Genomic DNA, 22133 nt, shown 5'->3' with positions numbered 1-22133 from the left:
CATTTAAAGCTGCTCATTTTGCCCTTACTGTGCAATCAACTCATGCAGCAAAAATGGTTTGCGCTGTTGGATTGTGGAAGCATTTTTTTAGGTGTATAAAAATGTAGGCTCTTATTGTTGTCTTGCTTTAATGTCATCTCGCTGTTGGTATGTGATATTTGTAAATCGATATATTTCCTGGATTTTGCGATAGTAAAGACAGTGAACTTAACCGCAACGTCTGGAATCTCTACATGTGCTGTTAAGCACAGAAATCCAAATGTCGCAGTCAGTGATTCTGTGCTTCTCCAGACTGCCTGCTTTTGAAATCCATCCTAGAATGCAGCCTCTTAAAAATTATTTAACTGATGAGAGGTTTAAACTGCTCTTTTTCTCTCTGTAAAAGTCCTTAAAATATTGCACCTTGTAAAGGTTTAACTATGTTTTTAACCATGTGGTAATTTAATAACAAAACACCTCACTGGCCCTTCAAGTTTTGTATTCATTGAATGTCACTTGAAATTTTAAAAAATTCCACATTTTAAAAATGTTAATGGGGTTTTAACTCTCATAATATCTTCTGACTCAGGAACTTTATATGGAAAATTTTGGTGAATTAAGTCTTGATTTTGGGTTTCTAGTTTTTTGACTACATTGTGACTGGCTATTTATCTTGTTGATGTCACTGTTGAATTCCTTTTGGCAGATTCGGTCTAACTTTTTGGTAAAACACAAATCTACTTCGCAGTAGATATTTGTAGAATTTTTTTTCAGAACCATTGGCACTGATTTATTGCTTACAGTAAAATCATTTATTTCATGATCTTGATATGCTCCATCTTCAAAAGAGATGGGAAACAGGGACAAGTATTGAAATGAATATCTTGTTGGGCATTGCTTTGTGTGATCTTTTTTCAAGTAGGCATCCTTGGATTAATATTGGTAGTTTCTTTTCAACTCAAACATTTTAAAGGCTTGTACGTATATACTTGATACTTTAAGCAATGAGTACAAAAGAGAAAAGTGATTTATTTCATCATTTTTAAAATTTCTGATAGGTTTTTAACAGAAACATCTCCGTTTATGTGGGCAAACCTTGGAATTGGATTAGCCATCTCTTTGTCTGTTGTGGGGGCTGCATGGTAAGAGCTTTCTTTGATAGATTTCATAGATTTGACCAGGATTCCCGCACATCGTTGTGCTGATGAATCGAAGTGTAATAATTATTGTCCCTTAAATCAAAAACCTTGGTTAAACCAAGGTGTTCTGAGGAATGCCTTTATTATCAAGATGTCATTTTGTGTAATTGGGATGGTAATTCCTCAGATAACGAAGGTATTCATGTCTGTATGCAGCAAGACTCTGAAAACGTCCGGGCTTGGGCTACTAAATGGCATTTAGTATTTGTACTACCCAACTGGTGAACAATGACTATCTCTAACCAGAAAGTCTAACCATCTCTCCATAACATTCAATGGCATTGTCTTCATTGAATTCCTCATCATTTTGATAAGTGATATGGCTGCTAAACTAGATCAGAGGCCAGGCATTCCTTAATGAATGATGTACCACACGAATTTTCAATGTCTTAGGATATACATAGACAATGTATTCCCATTAGCTGAGGAATGCTAACCGGACTTTATTGAAAAAGAAAGACATAACCACTTGCTTTCACATTTTATTTACTCAGGGGAATTTATACAACTGGATCCAGCATTCTTGGTGGGGGTGTGAAGGCACCAAGGATTAAAACCAAAAATCTTGTCAGGTAATAGTTCTAAAACATCTCTTAACTTGTAAAGTTGCATTTGGTGAACATAATGAAACTGCTTTGTTCTATTTATAAACTCAATTTTACTTTCAAAATAAAGAATCTAAACTTGATTGAGGTTTTTGAGGAAGTAACAAAGAGGATTGATGAGGGCAGAGCAGTAGATGTGATCTATATGGACTTCAGTAAGGCGTTCGACAAGGTTTCCCATGGGAGACTGATTAGCAAGGTTAGATCTCATGGAATACAGGGAGAACTAGCCATTTGGATACAGAACTGGCTCAAAGGTAGAAGACCGAGGGTGGTGGTGGAGGGTTGTTTTTCAGACTGGAGGCCTGTGACCAGTGGAATGCCACAAGGATGGGTGATGGGTGCTGGGTCCTCTACCTTTTGTCATTTACATAAATGATTTGGATGTGACATAAGAGGTACAGTTAGGAAGTTTGCAGATTGGAGGTGTAGTGGACAGCGAAGAGGGTTACCTCAGATTACAACAGGTTCTGGACCAGATGGACTGAGAAGTGGCAGATGGAGTTTAATTCAGATAAATGCGAGGTCCTGCATTTTGGGAAAGAAAGTCTTAGCAGGATTTGTACACTTAATGGTAAGGTCCTAGGGAGTGTTGCTGAACAGAGACCTTGGAGTGCAATTCTGGTCTCCTTCCTATCGAAAGATGTTGTGAAACTTGAAAGGGTTCAGAAAAGATTTGCAAGGATGTTGCCAGGGTTGGAGGATTTGAGTTATAGGGAGAGGCTGAACAGACTGGGACTGTTTTCCCTGGAGCGTCGGAGGCTGAGGGGTGACCTTATAGAGGTTTACAAAATTATGAGGGGCATGGATAGGATAAATAGACAAAGTCTTTTCCCTGAGGTCGGGGAGTCCAGAACTAGACGGCGTTGGTTTAGGGTGAGAGGGGAAAGATATGAGACCTGAGGGACAACCTTTTCACACAGAGGGTGGTACATGTATGGAATGAGCTGCCAGAGGATGTGGTGGAGGCTGGTACAATTGCAACATTTAAGAGGCGTTTGGATGGCTATATGAAGAGGAAGGGTTTGGAGGGATATGGACCAGGTGCTGGCAGGTGGGACTAGATTGGGTTGGGGTATCTGGTCGCCATGGACAGGTTGGACCCAAGGGTCTGTTTCCATGCTGTACATCTCTATGAACTACTTGCACACCCTTCCTGAAAGGGAACCTGTTTTACAAGCAGTTGGATGGGGGATTTGGTTTTTCAGATTTGCTATATCTTCGTTTTGTAGAGTATCTATTTACCAGAGTAATACTTGGGAGACTCAGAGGGTAAATAATGAATAGTTAAGATTTTCTCTTCATTGGGCTGCTGCTAATGTTGAGCAAGTTAATTTTATTGTCCATTCCAGAGCCATTAGTCTTTTGCAGAGTTTTCAATTCATTGCTGGCATTTGATGCACTCTATAGTTTTTCAACTTAAAACAAGATATTGGAAATCACCACAATGCCCTTCATTGTCAGAAAAGTGGAGAAGTTTAATCTTCCGGTTAAACTTTATCAGAATTGGAAGATTAGCCCTCTTCATATGGAAAGAAAGAACAAGGTAGATTAAGCTGATATTTTTAATCAACCTGTTCAAATGTATTATAACATATTTCTGGAACAGGTAGAACTTTAATCCAGTCTTCTCGCACAGAGGCAGATATAGGTGTGCTGTTCTTTGTCACAGAGCCAACTATTATGATGAATAATGTGTAGTCACTAAAGAAAGCATCCGGAGAGTTGGAGATGGATCAAAAGAACAGAAAAAAAGATGAGAAGGCTAGTTCAAAGTTTGTGAGGAGGTTTGTAGCTCGGGTGCTCGTTGTTGTGGTTTTGTTCGCCGAGCAGGGAATTTATGTTGCAGACGTTTCGTCCCCTGTCTGGGTGACATCCTCAGTGCTTGGGAGCCTCTTGTGAAGCGCTTCTGTGATCTTTCCTCCGGCATTTGTAGTGGTTTGAATCTGTCACTTACAGTTGTCAGTTCCAGCTGTCCGTTGCAGTGGCCGGTATATTGGGTCCAGGTCGATGTGCTTATTGATTGAATCGGTGGATGAGTGCCATGCCTCTAGGAATTCCCTGGCTGTTCTCTGTTTGGCTTGTCCTATAATAGTAGTGTTGTCCCAGTCGAATTCATGTTGCTTGTCATTTGCGTGTGTGGCTACTAAGGATAGCTGGTCGTATCGTTTCGTGGCTAGTTGGTGTTCATGGATGCAGATCGTTAGCTGTCTTCCTGTTTGTCCTATGTAGTGTTTTGTGCAGTCCTTGCATGGGATTTTGTACACTACATTGGTTTTGCTCATGCTGGGTATCAGGTCCTTTGTCCTGGTGAGTAGTTGTCTGAGAGTGGCTGTTGGTTTGTGTGCTGTTATGAGTCCTAGTGGTCGTGGTTAACTGGCTATCAGTTCAGAAATGTTCTTGAGGTATGATAACGTGGCTAGTCCTTTGGGTTGCGGCATGTCCTCATTCCGTTGCCTTTCCCTTAGGCAACTGTTGATGAAATTGCATGGGTATCCGTTTTTTGACGAATACATTGTAGAGGTGTTCTTCTTTTTGCCGTTCTGGTGTACTGCAGTGTGTTGTGGCCCTTTTGATTAGTGTCTTGATGTAACTACTTTTGTGTGTTGGGGTGGTTGTTTTCGTAGTTCAGGACTTGGTCTGTGTGAATGGCTTTCCTGTAAACCTTTGTGGTGAATTCTCCGTTCGGTGTTCTCTGTACCATCACGTCTAGGAATGAGAGTTGGTTGTCCTTTTCTTCCTCTCTAGTGAATCTGATTCCTGTGAGTGTGGCGTTGATGATCTGGTATGTGTTCTCTATTTCTGTGTTTTTAATGATTACAAAGGTGTTATCCACAAATCTGACACAGAGTTTGGGTTGAATTTGCGGTAACACTGTTTGTTCTAATCTTTGCATTACCGCTTCTGCTAGGAGTCCAGAGATGGGTGAGCCCATGGGTGTGCCGTTGATTTGTTCATATATTTGGTTGTTGAATGTGAAGTGTGTTGTGAGGCACAGGTCCAGTAGTTTGAGTATGCAGTCTTCGTTGATAAGTTCCCCGTCTTGTTGTCTGTTCTGTATGTCCAGAGGGTTGGCTATTGTTTCTCTGGCTAGGGTTTTGTTGATACAGGTGAACAGTGCCATTACATTGAATGAGACCATGGTTTCTTCCTTGTCTATGTCTGTATTCTTGATGTCCAAGAATTCCTGTGTTGATTGTATAGTGTGTCTGGGTCCGCTGATCAGGTGTTTCAGTTTCTGCTGTAGTTCTTCAGCCAGTTTGTGTGATGGTGTCCCTGGTAGTGATACTATGGGTCTGAGTGGGATGTCTGGTTTGTGCACTTTAAGTAGTCCATAGAATCTGGGGCTGTTGTTGTTTTCAGGTTTCATTCTTTGTAGGTCAGACCTGGTTATCTATCTGTCTTTTTTTTGTCGGTTCCTCAGGGTGTTGTTTATCCTATTGGTGAGCTGTGGGGTGGGGTCAAACTCCCTCTCTTGGTAGGTGTTGGTATCTGTAAGTAGTTGTTGCGCTTTTTGGATGTACTCTGCTTTGTCCAGGATGACCGTCATTCTGCCTTTGTCTGCTGGTAGTATAATTATGTTCTTATCATTTCTTAGTGATTTTAGTGCTTCCTTCTCCTTGGTGTTGAGGTTATGTGTTTGTCTTTTCCTTGTTATCAGAGGTATGATACTTTGTCTCACTGTTTGTTGTGTCTCTTCTGTCAGTCCATTGTTTCTGAGTGTGCATTCTAGTGCTGCTAGGAAGTCTGCTGTCTTGGCGTCCCTGTGGTTGTAGTTGAGTCCCTTGGCCAGTATTGTTCTTTGTGTCTGTGGGAGAGGTTTCTAATCCAGGTGTGTGTTGTGGTGTCCTCTCTGTGTGTTAGTTTGGCCATTTTTTTCTTTTAGTGCTGTTTTTTTTGCGGTGTGTGGTCTTGTTCTGTCCTATGGTGATGGCCTGTTCTATGGTTCGGGTCCATTCCTGATTGGTTTTTGAAATGAATGATTTTTGGCACGCAATTTCTTGTCTGTATTTGTGAAGTCTGTTGTGAGTGTCTGTAATCATTACCTGGATCATCCTGAATCCGTTCTCTCTGGCTGTGTCTCTGGCTTGTGGGTTGTTGACTGGTGTTCTGTATCTGACACATGGTGGAAGGATTTGATTCTTTCGGCATTCATGCAGGAACTGGAGTTGTTCATATGTGGCGCTTAGGCGGTTGGCACAGGATTCCCATTTCTTGGCTTGTCTTAGCGTTTCTCGCCCGTAGGTGTTCAAAGTTTGAGAGAAGATTTGTAACTTGGGTGCTCGTTGTTGTGGTTCTGTTCGCCGCGCTGGGAATTTGTGTTGCAGACGTTTCGTCCCCTGTCTAGGTGACGTCCTCAGTGCTTGGGAGCTTTCTGTGAAGCGCTTCTGTGATCTTTCCTCCTGCATTTGTAGTGGTTTGAATCTGTCGCTTCCGGTTGTCAGTTCCAGCTGTCCATTGCAGTGGCCGGTATATTCGGTCCAGATCGATTGATTTGAATCTGTGGATGAATGCCATGCTTCTTGGAATTCCCTGGCTGTTCTCTGTTTGGCTTGTCCTGTAATAGTTGTGTTGTCCCAGTTGAATTGTGCATGTAGAAAACTGCAGTCTTATGGTGGTAATTTAGTTTGTCTCACCATTGAACAAAAGCATGAATTTGATTCTTTACTCAAGCAATTCTTAAGGCTATTATTTTGGTGGAGTTTGAGATTTTTTTTGAGAAGTACTAAATCTCAAATTCTGTATACAAATTTATCTTAAGGCCGCATCTGCCTGTTTCCAGTCTCCTAGTTGGCTGTTGTGCTATTCTATTCTATTGTGTGATTAAATCTGTTTAATTATCCAGTTACTACTTGGGTTCAATTGTTGATAATGTCATCTGAAGTGCATGATGTAGTGAATTATCAAGTTGCAAAATTATATTAAAGGAATCATTATGTGCCCCACAATATACCAATTTTTCAAAACACTTGTTATAGGAACACGAGTAGACCATTCAATCCCTCAAGATTGTTCCACCATTCAATAAGATCATGGCTGTCCTGTGGCCTCACTTCATATACCTGCCTTTGGCCTATATTCCTTAATATCTTTATGTAACAAACATTACCTGACTAGAATTAACAACTGGTCCTGCATTCACTGCTGTTTGTGGAAGTGTTCCAATTATCTATTACCCTTTGTAGAAGTGCTCTCGAACATCTCTCCTGAATTGTCTGACCCTAATTTTCAGACTGTGCACCTTAGTTCTTGAATCCCCAATCAGTGGGATTAGTTTCTTTTTATTCGGCCTTATCTTCCTGTTAATGGCTTGAAGAATTTGATCAGGTTACCCTGTAACCTCTAAATTCTGGAGAAAACAGGCCTAATATGTATAGTCTCTCCTCCAAACTTAACCCCTGAAATCCAGGTGCTATTCTTGTAAACTAATGTTGTACTTCCCGCAAGGGCAATACATACTTGTAAAGGTATGATGCCCAGATCTGCTCATTGTATGAGTGGGATCTAACCAGTGTATCCTTGTTCTCCAGTCCTCCAGATATAGAGGCTAGCATTTCATTCATTTTTCTTGATTATTTTCTGCACTGCTTTGTGACATTTTTAAAGGTCTATGCACCTGAACTCCAAAGTCCCTTTTGGACGTCAGCTTTGCTGGATCCACTGTTAGCTTCCTTGTGACTTTCAGCAAGTTGACCCTCTTCTACTATATGAGGCAAAATAAGTATTCACCATCTCTGCCAATTTCACGTAATCATTGACAATATCCGCACTTCCAGTCTTTAGTGGGCCAGCATTGTTGCTCATCACCTCATTTTTTTTAATGTAACTGTAAAGTTTCTGTTATTGATCCTTTAATAATCCTTTTTAGGAGCTCTTATAGACTGCTATGTGGTCCTTTTTGTTTTTGTATCTTTCCCATTCAGTAGGATCTGTGCTTTTTTTTTGCATTTTTAAGCCCTTTCAGTTTTATGCTGTCCCTTGTCTTTTTAGTTATCCACAGCTGTGTTTTCTGTGAAGTGAAGATTCCACCTGCCCCCAAAGTATTAGCTGTTTTTGTATGATGTTAAATGTTTCTTCAAATAGCCACTGTTCTTCAGTTGTTTTACCCAGTAGAATAGATTTTTCCCAGTGTACCTTGGACAGTCTGTCTCATCTCACTGAAGCTAGCCTTGACTATATCTAAAACTCTAGTGACTGATTCATGCTTTTTGTTTTCAAACATGACATTGAACTCATCATGTTATGAGCCCTGACTGTTTGACTCACTTCTGTTCTCAGCTGTACCCATCTCCGATCGATCTCTTTCCTTACTATCTCCCTGGGTCCCGGTCCCACCCCCTACCCCCCCACCTTACTAGTTTAAATCCTCCCAAGCAGTTCTAGCAAATTAGTATATTAGTCCCCTTCCAATTTAGGTGCAATCCACCCTTCTTGTACAGGTCACTTCTACCCCAGAAGTGATTCCAATGATCCAAAAATGTGAATCCTTCTCCCATACACCAGCTCCTCAGTCATGCATTCATCTGCTCTATCCTCTACTTTTTGTCATGCTCGCATCCAAATAATTTATGTAAATAAGAGGTACAGTTAGTAAGTTCGCAGATGACACCAAAATTGGAGTTGTAGTGGACAGCGAAGAGGGTTACCTCAGATTACAACAGGATCTGGACAAAATGGGCTGAGAAGTGGCAGATGGAGTTTAATTCAGATAAATGCGAGGTGCTGCATTTTGGGAAAGCAAATCTTAGCAGGATCTATACACTTAATGGTAAGGTCTGAGGGAGTGTTTCTGAACAAAGAGACCTTGGAGTGCAGGTTCATAGCTCCTTGAAAGTGGAGTCGCAGGTAGATAGGATAGTGAAGGAGGTGTTTGGTATGCTTTGCTTTATTGGTCAGAGTATTGAGTACAGGAATTGGGAGGTCATGTTGCGGCTGTACAGGACATTGATTCGGCCACTGTTGGAATATTGCGTGCAATTCTGGTCTCCTTTCTATCGGAAAGATGTTGTGAAACATGAAAGGATTCAGAAAAGGTTTACAAGGATGTTGCCAGGGTTGGAGGATCTGAGCTACAGGGAAAGGCTGAACAGGCTGGAGCTGTTTTCCTTGGAGCATCGGAGACTGAGGGGTGACATTAGAGGTTTACAAAATTGAGGGGCATGGATAGGATAAATAGACAGTCTTTTCCCTGGGGTCGGGGAGTCCAGAACTAGAGGGCATAGGTTTAGGGTGAGAGGGGAAAGATATAAAATAGACCTGAGGGGCAACTTTTTCATGCAGAGGGTGGTACGTGTATGGAATGAGCTGCCAGAGGATGTGGTGGAGGCTGGTACAACTGCAACATTTTAAGAGGCATTTGGATGGGTATATGAATAGGAAAGGTTTGGAGGGATATGGGCTGCATGCTGGCAGGTGGGACTAGATTGGGTTAGGATATCTGGTCGGCATGGACGGGTTGGACCGAAGCGTCTGTTTCCATGCTGTACATCTGTGACTCTATTTGATAAAAATTCACCAACAATTAGGTTACTGATTTGAGTCTAGCTCATTATTCATTTATTAAATCCAGTATTGCTTGTTACATTCTGGGCATATTGGCAAGACTATATTTTGTCTGGCTTTTGCCCGAAAGGTCGATTTCGCTGCTCGTTGGATGCTGCCTGAACTGCTGTGCTCTTCCAGCACCACTAATCCAGTATATGTTTTGTCCCTCCCTAGTTGCATTAACAACTAAATTATTTAATGAGTCATTCTAAGAGCAATAAGAATGGACCTCGTGCAGTGGACTAATTGTATGCAGTCCAAATAATATGAAAGCTTCCGAGATGGTTGTGGCAGATTCTTTTCCCTGCGAGTTGTTGAGCAAATGTCAGTTTTTGTTTAGTGACAATCTGCAAATATTTGCATATTTTTTTGATGTAGGTTTGCTTACTGAGCTGGAAGGTTCGTTTTCAGACATTTCATCAACATACTAGGTCACGTCTTCAGTGTGCCTCGAACGAAGCAATGGTGGTGTAGCCTGCTTTCTTGTTGTGTTTTGGTTTCCTTGGGTTGGTGATGTCATTTCCTATGGTGATGTCATTTCCCATACTTTTTCTCAGGGGGTGATAAATGGGATCCAAGTCAATGTGTTTGTTCTGGTTGGAATGCCATGCTTTTAGGAATTCTTGTGCTCTGTTTGGCTTGTCCTCTGATGGATGTGTTTTCCTTCCTCACCTGTATGTAAGGATATTGGTGTGAGAGGGTCATGTTGTTTTGTGACTAGTTGATGTTCATGTATTCTAGTGGTTAGTTTTCTGTCTGTTTGTCCAATGTAGTGTTTGTCACAGTTCTTGCAAAGTATTTTGTACATGACATTAGTTTTGCTTGTTGTCTGTACAGGGTCTTTCAAGTTCATTAGCTGCTGTTTTAGTGTGTTGGTGGGTTTGTGGGTTACCATGATACCAAGGGGTCTGAGTAGTCTGGCAGTCATTTCTGAGATATCTTTGATGTGGGGGAGAGTGGCGAGGGTTTCTGGACATGTTATGTCTGTTTGTTTGGGTTTGATACTCAGGAATTGGCAGACTGTGTTCATTGAGTACCCGTTCTTTTTGAATACTGTGTAGGTGATTTTCCTCTGCTCTATGTAGTTCCTCTGTGCTGCAGTGTGTGGTGACTCGTTGGAATAATGTTCTGATGCAGCTTCATTTGTGGTTGTTGGGATGAATGTTTCTGTGCAGTATTTGGTCCGTATATGTTTTCCCATAGACATTGGTTTGAAGTTCCCCATTGGCTTTTCGCTCTACTGCGACATCTCAGAAATGATGTCCCCACAGGAAATGACATCACAAACTGAAGGAAACCCAAACGCACAAACAGAAAGCGGGCTACACCACCATTGCTTCATTCGAGGCGCATTGAAGATGTGACCTATTATGTTGATGAAACGTCTGAAAACGAACCTTCCAACTCAGTGAACAAACCGACATCCAGAACCTCAACCTGAGCTACAAATCTTCTCAATGTGCTAATTTGCATATTTTCTCAGATGTTAGAACAATGATTTATCTTGGTCATTTCATTTTCTCAAATTATTATGGAAGATAAAGAACTAAATAAGGTAGAAAAGCATTGATATCACTAAAGGTAGTTAAATGAAGATTCTGGAAACATGAAACAAAAATAGAAGTTGCTGGAAAAACTCTGGTTTGGCAGGATCCTCCAGAATGTTGAAATGGGTCACTGGATTCAAAATGTTAACTCTGCTTTCTCTCCTTTGATGCTTTTACAGCTTGCTAAGTTTCTCTAGCAATTTCTGTTTGTCTCCTAGAGACTAATAACACAAGTTGAGGCCACAAAGTATAAACAAACAACTGGGCTTCACTTGGGGGGCAAGATCAGAGAGGTAATGTTACATATGGTTAGATTAAATTTGGAATATTCTGCACTATATTGATTTAAGTGTCACAATAAAAGGATATTGAGAGACTGAAAAAGGAAACCAGAATTAAACAGGAATAACTTTAATAAAGATTGGTCAGGCTAGAGATTCTATTTCTGGAAGAACTAACTACAAAGTTAAGTCAGAGTTTCTTAAAGTTATGAAGGATTTTAATATGGTAAATGCTTGCACTCTAGTTCAGAACTTTATGTATGGATATCACCATTGAGCAGGTGGGGCAAAATGGTCAGTTTTTATATTGTGCACCTCTCAAATAACCAAGTTTCATATTGCAGGAAATGTGCACATTTTTGCGAGCTGAGGTGGTAAAATTTCGTTTGGGGAAGAAAAAGAGAACAATCTGAATGTAATAATCTACAAGGAATGAGAATGCCAGAAGCAATGCTTAGAGAATTAAATATCTGTGAAAATCAGGGTTGGCAAGTTTTATGGTGACTAGGGTAGCCATAATAATGGAGATGATAAACATAGCAGGTTGTCATTGCTATACACCTCACCAGGAGTGACTTCTTACCATTTGTGTTGCAGCATCATTTTCTGTGAAGCTGTTGCAATTTATGGGATTATCATGGCTATTGTCATCAGTAATATGGCAGAGGTATGTGAAATTTTAATCTTAGTGTTACCTGAGATACATTTGTCAAAATCTGACCTGATCCGTTTTGTAAAAATACAGTATACCATCTCCATCTTGATTAAAGCTGTATCATTCAATGAGTAATTCTGATTTGCATATAACACTTGCCAATTAGTAATGTTTCTACATTGCTGTCCCCTCAAATATTGAACAGAAACTGGCTTTACAAGGCAATGGCAGTGTTGCTTATCTACATACTTCGAGGTGAAAGCTCTCAATGATTTATATAAGTCATATGTTTTTGCCTGTGTAATTATGTGGCAAGGATGGCCCAATATTACTTAAAGTTCAAATCAGAGTGGTGCTGGAAAAGCACAGCAGGTCAGGCAGCATCCGAGGATCAGGAAAATCGATGTTTCGGGCAAAGGCCTCCACTATGTATGCTTCCTGCCTCTATTCCTGATGAAATGCTTTTGTCTGAAACGTCGATTTTCCTGATCCTCGGATGCTGCCTGACCTGCTATGCTTTTCCAACGCCACACTGATCTAAACTCTGGTTTCCAGCATCTGCAGTCCTCACTTTTGCCAATATTACTCCAATCTGAGTCACATGTGCTCCCTTGTTTCTGAACATATGCCTCATCTGTATTTTGAAAACATTTGCCTTAAGTCTCCCTGAGTCACATTTGTGCATATTTGGATTAACTGAAATTAACAGAATCTTGGGGCAAATTACCTGACTTTATACTTTGGATGAAGAATAGTCTATGGTTTAGTGAGTTAAAATTGAGAAACAAGCAAATTAACTTGAGAATTTTGTTGCCCTATACGTGCTTTACTAGTTTTCTTAGGTATAAGAATGTTACTTCTTATTTCTGGAACCATGTCTCAGTTTACATGTCGCAACTAATGCCACCTTTTAGAAAAGTATCCCCCAAATTCTTCACCATTTGAGTATTTCTGTTTATTGTGTAAACAATGCTTTGAGGAGTAGTTAAAAGACTTTGTTAACAAAATAAATAAGATTACCTAAATCCAACAAAAACTGCCTTTTACCAGAAATGCATGACTTTTGTTCTTATTAATAATTTGAAAGATTAGGAGCTGGTTGCAAGTATTCAATTTTTGCTACAATTTGCTTTTTCTGTTCTGCACAGCCATTCAGTGGCACCACTCCTCAGACAATTGGAGCCAGGAATTATCAAGCAGGTAGGTTTTGTTTCTGTTGTACCTTAGTCCTTTGTATGCATTATATTTGAAATGGTAATCTGTAGGCAGGGGTGTTTTTACCAGGAACCATTACTAATTGCTCCAGTTTTGGCAAGAAGGCTGTATAAATAGTGTCATCTCTGTTTCTTACCACTGAACTGGTCTGTGCCCACTCTTGATGTGAGTTTTTCAGCTCTTTGGTATGTACAGACTTTGTCCAACTAAAATAAAAGATGCAGTTCAGAGAAAATGTATTCAAACCATTGAATAACTGTTCGTAATGCTTCACTGCATAATTAATATCTTAGTACTGTTAGAACATTATACATTTAACACTCTCGGGATGGCTTTTCATAATGGTCACCCTGACTAAATCAGCATGTTGTCTTTCCTTCAAATAAATCTCCTTTTATTGGCTGTGTTGTTAACCAGAATTCAATCTTGGGGGAGTGAGAGGGGAGATTGTAATTGACTTGTAGTTTTAGGGGAGGGAAGAATAAGAACAAGAATGGACCATTCCTTTGAGTCTGTTCTCTTCCTCTTTCTTCACTGCTTCTAGACATGTGAGCAGTGAAACTGAGAGGAAACCTTTGAGCTGTTTGCGATTACATTGTTGCTATCACTGAATAAGTGATGGGTAAAACTGAATTGATTTGGTTTCCAATTAGTAGATTTCTCAATTCTTTGTTTTCATTTGTAGGGTTCTCCATGTTTGGTGCTGGCCTGACTGTTGGATTTTCTAATCTGTTTTGTGGTATCTGCGTTGGCATTGTGGGTAGTGGTGCTGCTTTGGCTGATGCCCAGAATGCCAGCCTGTTTGTTAAAATCCTGATTGTTGAAATTTTCGGCAGTGCCATTGGATTGTTTGGAGTCATTGTGGCCATCCTACAGGTAAGATGACTTGCTGAGTTTCAGAAGAGGTGATTGGAAATCTGGAGTTTGGATTGTGCTTACTACTGAAATGATCTAGTTTCTGAACCAGGACAGAGGTGTCCAAAACTAGAGAACATAATTTTAATATGAGAGAGGAAAGATTTAAAGGAGCCTGAGGGGCAACGTTTTCACACAGTGATACATATATAGAACAAGCTGCCAGAGGAAGTGGTAGAGGTGGGAATAGTTACAAAATTCAAAAGTCTTTTGGACAGGGATGTGGATAGGAAGGGTTTAAAGGGATAAGCATCAAATGGAAGCACATAGGATCAGCTCAGTTTAGGAAACCTGGACAACTTGCTCAAAGTACAAAGGGATCTGGGAGTGCTAGTCGAGGATTCTCTAAAGGTCAACATGCAGGTTGAGTCTGTGATTAAGAAAGCGAATGCGATGTTGTCACTTATCTCAAGAGGGTTCGAATATAAAAACACCATTGTGCTACTGAGACTTTATAAAGCTCTGGTTAGGCCCCATTTGGAGTACTGTGTCCAGTTTTGGTCCCCACACCTCAGGAAGGACATACTGGCACTGGAACGTGTCCAGCGGAGATTCACACGGATGATCCCTGGAATGGTAGGCCTAACATATGAGGAACGGCTGAGGATCTTGGGATTGTATTCATTGGAGTTCAGAAGATTAAGGGGAGACTTAATAGAGACGTACAAGATAATACATGGCTTGGAAAGGGTGGACGCTAGGAAATTGTTTCCGTTAGGTGAGGAGACTAGGACCCGTGGACACAGCCTTAGAATTAGAGGGGGTAAATTCAGAACAGAAATGCAGAGACATTTCTTCAGCCAGAGTGGTGGGCCTGTGGAATTCATTGCCGCAGAGTACAGTGGAGGCCGGGACGCTAAATGTCTTCAAGGCAGAGATTGATAGATTCTTGTAGTCTCGGGGAATTAAGGGCTATGGGGAGAATGCGGGTAAGTGGAGTTGAAGTGCCTAGCAGCCATGATCGAATGGCGGAGTGGACTCGATGGGCCGAATGGCCTTACTTGCACTCCTATGTCTTATGGTCTTATAGCATTAACGAGTTAGGGCCGGTTTCCGTGCTGTATATCTCTCTGACCGTATGATCTGCTCTGTTGCATATTATAATGGCAGGATCAGCCTAATTTACTATAATCCCAAACAACCTCATTTGAGCTCTCATCACTTTTCAGTTACTATCAGTGGCTTCTACATACACTGAGATGCCAAGCTCTCCCATTCCACTGCCTCTGCTTCTTAGGTGAACTGACATTTCCTCCAGCTAAGTATTGTCCTTGGCTCCACAATGTGCATACTGCTGCTAGCACTTCTGTCTCACGAGGCATGTTTGAGTGAAGCTAACTGCTTGGTATCCTCGACAACTTGCTCAAAGTTCCAAACATCCTTCCTCAATAGATTTTCACCCCTCCATTTGTCTAATTGCGACTGAAACCCATTTCAAGTTGCCTTGAAATGTTGAAGTTCTAATAGCCTATAAACTCTTTTAGCCAGCCTAATCCTATCATGCCAATTTTTCTTGACCATTGTTCCTGTCCTTGCCAACTTACATTGTCTTCCGCTCACTCTTTTTAAAAAATCTCATTGTGATCAGCCCCCTTCAAAGTCTTGCTATTCCATAAATCCGCAAACTTCTCCAGCTCTGTCACCACCGTAGAAGTTTCCATTCTTCTCATTCAGACCTTTTTAATCCTGCGATTTATCAGCCATGTTTGCCCTCTGTGTTTACAATGTTCTCAAATTTCTCTGCTTCTCCACCCCTCAGCTTTTAAAAGCTAGCTCTTTCACCAAAACTTTGGATCACAATTTTTATTTCAGGAAAACATTCATTGTTTTGCTGACAGTTCTGTAAAACACAGATGTTTGCTTCTTAAAATCATTATCTATTATCATTGCGGCTTTGTTTTTATGTGAATAGAATGTGCAGAGTTATGTCACGGACACTTCTTGGTTCAATCTTAATATCCTATCAGTTTTGAAAAATGTTGAATATAGGGTTGAAAAGGAATTATACCCTTGAATGCTAATTGCCATTGCTTTATAAATGTAGAAGGAAGAATATATAATCTGTTTTTAGTTAATAATACTATTTGTTCATTTATGCAAAGTTATAAATTACTTATGCACTCAGTTATTGCTGTAAAATAGAATTAATTACTTTTTTTTGTAACAGACATCTAAAGTGAAAATGGGAGATTAGCCATCATGAAGACATTGAAAATCCGAATTCTGGCAATGAGACCAAGATTTGCTGTATATAATTTATTTAAGTGTACATTTTTCCAACGTATGTGGTTTTTAACCCATCATTTGCTGAGGCGTGATTGTGACACAGTCTGAAGTGATTCCTGATCAGTTCTGCAAAATGGGCCAGGTGCTGTCCAGCAGTATTCCGTAGTTTAGTCTGTATTCTGTTTAACATGCAAATGTGTAACCCATTTCAGATTCTAAATGGGGTGGAATAATGAGACAGAATGTTGAAGACTACTCTTGCTGTCTCTTATAAATAGAGAGATTTATTTCTTATGGCCTTGTACAAGACAGCAGCTGAAAACACCTGTGTTGAACTGTGACTATGATAAAGAACCATCTGATAGATTTGCATTCGAGTTCTGTGGTTTCCAGTCATCAAATCTGCAATGGATGAGTTATACAAAACTCACTTCCCATCAATTTGTGTACCTAAGTTGCACCTTTGTATGTTATATGTTTCTTGTAAATGTAATGGAGCAACTTGAGTGTTATACCGCAATGATAACCAGAAAAAATAAAGTACATGTTTATTTGTGGGTTTGCATCACGCATTCACTTTCTGCACCCATCCTGCTGCTGCTTTCCCCACTATACTTTTAAGAGAAACCAATTTTTATTAAATTTTGTGCTGGTCTGTTTTCATTTGCCTGCCTATTCATATTTGTATCCGAGTTGGATTAATGCTTTCAACCATACCAATTGAATCAGAGTATTGGATTACTGAGACAAAGTATCATTTCAGTGACTAGGGCAGTAAAAGTGTGTATGTATATGTGTATATATAATTGTACAACAGTGTTTAGGTCTCTTCACACTGAATCCGCTTTGGCTAAATCAGGAAATATAAACAGGCTGTAACTGCAAAGGGGGAAAAGAAAGGGGTGGAGAAACTGAAAAGGTCTGGCAGTATCTATGGAGAGAGAAACCGTTAATGTTTTAAGTCCTATAGGACCTGAGTTTCTCCAGCACTTTGTTATTTATTTCATATTCCCAACATCCACCATATTTTGTTTTTGTTATCACTGGAGTATTTTTTAAGCAGTAATGAAGATATAATATTTAAAAAAGTTAACTCCATCTAACTTGTGCTAATCAGTTGATCTGCCTCCTTTTGCGAGTAACGAATTTGTGAACTTATGCGGAATGATCATGACTAATGGAGGCAAGTGATGGTTCTGGTTGAGTGTGAAATGCTCCCTTATGAACTGTTCTTGTAACCAACATGACACTCTCTGCTGCTGAGTGGAAGTTTAATCTGAAAATTTCCTCATGAATGTTGCCCTTCCACCTTAATGGATAAAAGTTTTGTGCCCATTATAATTGCATATTATGCTTACTTTTTTAAATTTAACTGCAAGAACGTGTTAAGTCTCTTTGCCAATTAAGTTTGAACAACTTAACACTTATATCTTTCCTGTATTGTAGAGGGAAAAATCTTGTGACACACTCAGTAGAGTTATCAAATTAAATTTGGCATTTTCCCACAAGATACTAGGACGGATGATTAAAAAGCCCAGTCAAGTGAGTTTTAAGAACTTCTGAAAGAAAGAGAAACGTGGCAGGATGAAGGGAACTAGTAGCAGAGGCATGACTGCCTGTGTGGATCGGCTAAAATCAGGGATGCCAGAGAGGTCAGAGTGGGAGGAGACAAAACAACAAACACTAGAGATCACAGCGTGTCAGGCAGCATTATGGAGAGAGAGCACGGTAACATTTTGAGTCTAGATGACTCTTCGTGACCCACTATGATCTCCAGCATTTATTGTTTTCAGTACGGATTCCAGCATGTGCAACAATTTGCTCCTACAGAATTGGAGGACTTCAGCTATCTCGGGTGTTTGTAGGGCTTGAGGTGATTCGAGAACGAGGTGAAACAGTGGAGAGATTTGAAAACCATGGTGAGAATTTTTAAGATGTAACTGTTGCTTAACCAAGGAGCTGAATTTTTTTGTCCCCCCAAGTTTGAGAATGATTTGACACCTGAAGTAAATTATTTAAAATCAAAATGTTTAGGACATATTATCCCTGTTTCCAATTTTATCTGACACTTAAACATCTGATCAGTACTCCACTTATTTGGGGGGGGTGGGGGGCGGGCACATTGGAAACAATGTTCTAATCCCCCAAAACTGATACTGTGTTGAAAGTAGGAATTTTCTTAAACTATTTGTTTATGCGCAGTGGTCCAGACTTTGAGGTACTAATGACTCTGAAACTGTCAATGCTCACAGCTATCATTTCTCTGAAATTCTCAACAATTCTGGAGTCGGTACATGTGCAGCATAACAGGAAATCCAGAGATTGATGTCTATGATTCTACATTTCTCCATAGGATTTACTTTTCACTTAACTATAACTTGCAGTATTTCATCCTGTTTAAGTTGCTGCACTTTGGAAGATTGTGAACATGTTGAAGCAAGTACAGAAATGATTCAGGAGTGTGGTTCTAGGAGTGAGCAGTTTCAGTTGTGACGATAAATTGAAGTTAGGATTGTTTCCCTAGTTAGCAAACACTGGGACAAGGTAGAGGTATTCAAAATCATGAAGGTAAATGGGAGAAACTGCTCCCACTTAAGAGCAAGAGGGCAAATTTACTGAGTTTAAAGAGTTTACTGTTAAAAGTGATAAGTCAAAAATAATTTTCACAGATTAAGTTGAAATGTTTGCAATATCGTGTAATTCAATGAAAACATTGAAAAGAATTGATCTGTTCACTGAAAAGGAAGATGTTGCAGTTACAAGGAAGTAGGAAAATGTTGATAAGGGAATTTGTCAGTGAACTGATTTACAGACAGTGAACCATTGAAAATGCAAATTGTTTTTGGATGAGGTGTAACTGGGTTTCTTTTTAGTGGTGTGGTCAATGCATAATTACTGCTGCAAAACCTGTGGAATAACTTTGTGGAATCTCAGACCTCTCCACTGTAAAGATTCAACACTAGTTTTTCAAAACAAAAATTCAGGTTCTACCTCTGGCCTATATGTCCCAAATATTTATTTCAGCTTCTGTAAACTGTAATTAAAAGTGAAGCATGATTAATGCACTGTGGTCTGAGAATACTTGAATATGGTTTCTTATCCTTGACCTGACTGCTGGATGCCTGAAAATACCTTGAATACAAAATTCAAGCCAGGAAAGGGAAATCGGCACCACAGATATTGCTGCCTCTGAGAGGGAGCTTCCTTTAAGGTCAAGGCTGTGATTTTGCTGTTGATGATGACAAAATTCAAAGTATATGAGTGCTTGGTTTATCCACTCCTGAGACAGATCCATAATGTAACTGGTGCATTTACCTGATATTCTGTTATGGTGTATATTTTCGGTAAACTGAAACATACCATAGTTTTTACTATTTTGGTATTATGTTGTAGAGATTTGTTTCAAATACTTTTATGCCATTGTCTTCCTTCAGTTCAAAACCTGATTTTGAATAGGTGTATATACGCATTAATGCACATCTGCTAGTAGGTGCAAGCAGAAGAAAGGTATTGCACTGCTTTCTTGGATAGATATTGATAATTAGCTTCATTCTTTATTATCTGCCTTGAATTCTTAATTATATATGATCATCTGCCACCTTGTACAAAATGTACTACTTAAATGCTTTGTGTTATGCTGCCTTTTCATCTGTGTTCAAGTACACATGATGGTCTTTGAGCCATAAAATGATAGACAAAAATCAGTTAAATCAAATCAAGCTAAAGTTTTTATTACTTAACATTGTGGCATTTTTGTTGACCCATTTATAGATCTGTTTATTTTAAGACATTTTCTGATCCTTTAAAGTTTTTCCCTGGTCCCTCTAGAAATTCAGTTTTGCATGTCTGTTTTCAAATGTAACTTTCAAATGTTTTTCTTAATTTTGTGATGGTTATGTGATGCAGCCCAGTTTAGGGGGCACTTTTTCTGTTTATGGATTTGTGCTTAAATTTGTGAAATAATTTTACAGTTGTCTTGGAAATTTATATTTTGATAATTTCCAGTTAGCCCTAAACTTGAGAACTAACTTTGCTACTAGCTGGACACATGAAGTTGAAGATGAGACAGAATATTTGCAAATGGATGCAACAGTTTGAAACTGCCCTTTGTAATAGTACAGATGTTCAAATCGCAAATGATAGTTAAAGTATTTATTTTTCAAGTATATTTGAATTTATTTTTTGAATGGGATGTGGAAAAATAATTTATGAAGCCAAATTGAAATAGTAATTATACCTGAATCTGATTTCAAATTTATTTTGGACAATAACATCTGAGATTAGATACCTGCATCATAAGTGGTACTGTACTGTAAAGATTGCAACTACTTTGCTTCTTGCATTTGATTTGACACCTTTTGATGAAATGACTGACTATAAAAACGTTAGCCAGCAGCAGGATTTGTTCAAGGAACTCTGCATTTTTTTCTATACTTTTTAAACCAGGCATGAATTGGAAATGTAAACCATGACTATTTGAAAATCTTTAAATGGTTTATAATGGAGACCATTACATTAATCTCCACCTGCCATGATGCGAAACTTGGGATGCATTGTATGTAAACTCTTATTTTAGATCTAAAACACTAGGATGAGGGGGGCAAAATAGTTATAATTCAGTGCAAACTTCTAAAACAAAGGACTTTGGTTGGGTCTCTCCCTCCTCTTTCTTGCTCCAACCCTCTCTGGCATGTAAGTCCATTTGCATTTTGGAGCAAGCACTCAAACAGATTTGTGGAATTTTTGTTATTAATCAAATAGATTCTCATTGAATTATTTTCATCTGGGATTCTTTATGAACAGTTCAACAGATCCCAAGGTGCAATGGATTATATCACCTATAATAAAAAGATGGAGCAAAGTAGCTTTTAAGTAACAATGATGTATAAAGCTAGAGTGAGTTTTTGTGATTGTTCAAGCACGCAATTGTAGAATATTTTCAAAGCAAATAAAAATGCTGTCTTGGTAAACCTGGTTAGCTATGTTCAACAGTAGTTTGAGTCTTGGAGATCTGTCTTCCTATAACCATATGTAAAGAGAATGATGTTACAAGTTAAATTGCAGTTTTTAATTGAATAATTATCTGTATATAATGCTCTAGTTTAGCAGGCAAATAAGAGTGGATTAAATGGAGCAACCTACTGCATTCTGGTAAATCCTACTGAACTAAATATAGTAACCAGCCCCTTGCATCTATTTGATAGTAAATCTGCCTGAATAGTTCCTGCAGATTTGCAGCAGAAGATTTTAAATCGATCATGAGCCTTTCTTATATCCTTTGTAATGTACATGTTCTTGCAGATTCTTGTATGAAATGTTCATCTCCAATCAAGGAATTATAACTGTACTTTGTGTAAAAATAGCCAGAAAATCACTATCTGATTTCTTCATGGTGGATGATACGAATTATTCCAAATGTTCTGTGATTATGTTGAAATGTGCAAGTGATAAACTTTGTAGAATGCCATTTGGGAATGTATTCTATGTCGGCACTGTACAGGGTTCAACTTGCAAAATGTCTGAAACAAATTAAATTGTGGAGAAACAAAACTGCTGTAGTTTAATTTTGTTTTTTGAGATGACTAGTTGTTTGTTTCAAAGTTTTCAAATTAAAATCGGTCTTGTTAATTGGTACCTCCATTTGCTGTTTCTCATTGAGTGCTAAAGAGTGACGGGATAGCTGAGAAGGTTTGGTGTTTTGCAGAATAAATGAAAATAGCTTTTTGCCTATTTAAAATTAATCTATCCTGAAACTTCCTGAATCTTCTCTGTATCGCAGCATCCAATTGTTCCTCAAATATTTAAGGTTTGACATTGCTGCTACCCTACAGGGAAATCTATTACACATTATTCACTGTGAAGAATACCTGTTTTTTTTTTCAATTTGTACTTGTTTTCCTTATCCAACTCTCAACTTAAATCATTTTGGAATCACTCTTCCAGAAATGTAACTATCTTTAATTTTA

The 22133-nt window shown here is 39.1% G+C and overlaps 1 protein-coding gene across 1 annotated transcript in view; it reads left to right on the top strand.

The window, feature by feature from the left end:
- The window catches only part of atp6v0b (ATPase H+ transporting V0 subunit b), a 34051-nt gene extending 12250 nt beyond the window's left edge, over positions 1-21801 (top strand). Inside the window, exons 3-8 of the mRNA XM_072574428.1 lie at positions 1038-1121; positions 1673-1750; positions 11754-11823; positions 12960-13011; positions 13712-13902; positions 16109-21801. Of these exons, the coding sequence (XP_072430529.1) occupies positions 1038-1121; positions 1673-1750; positions 11754-11823; positions 12960-13011; positions 13712-13902; positions 16109-16135 (502 nt within the window). The 3' untranslated portion in view covers positions 16136-21801. The remainder of the gene's footprint in view (positions 1-1037; positions 1122-1672; positions 1751-11753; positions 11824-12959; positions 13012-13711; positions 13903-16108) is intronic.
- Positions 21802-22133: the final 332 nt, after the last annotated feature.

Source organism: Chiloscyllium punctatum, chromosome 7 (genome assembly GCF_047496795.1).
Source record: "Chiloscyllium punctatum isolate Juve2018m chromosome 7, sChiPun1.3, whole genome shotgun sequence".
Taxonomy (NCBI): Eukaryota; Metazoa; Chordata; class Chondrichthyes; order Orectolobiformes; family Hemiscylliidae; genus Chiloscyllium; species Chiloscyllium punctatum.
The sequence above is the reverse complement of the archived record's forward strand: the minus strand, read 5'-3'. Positions and strand labels throughout refer to the sequence as shown.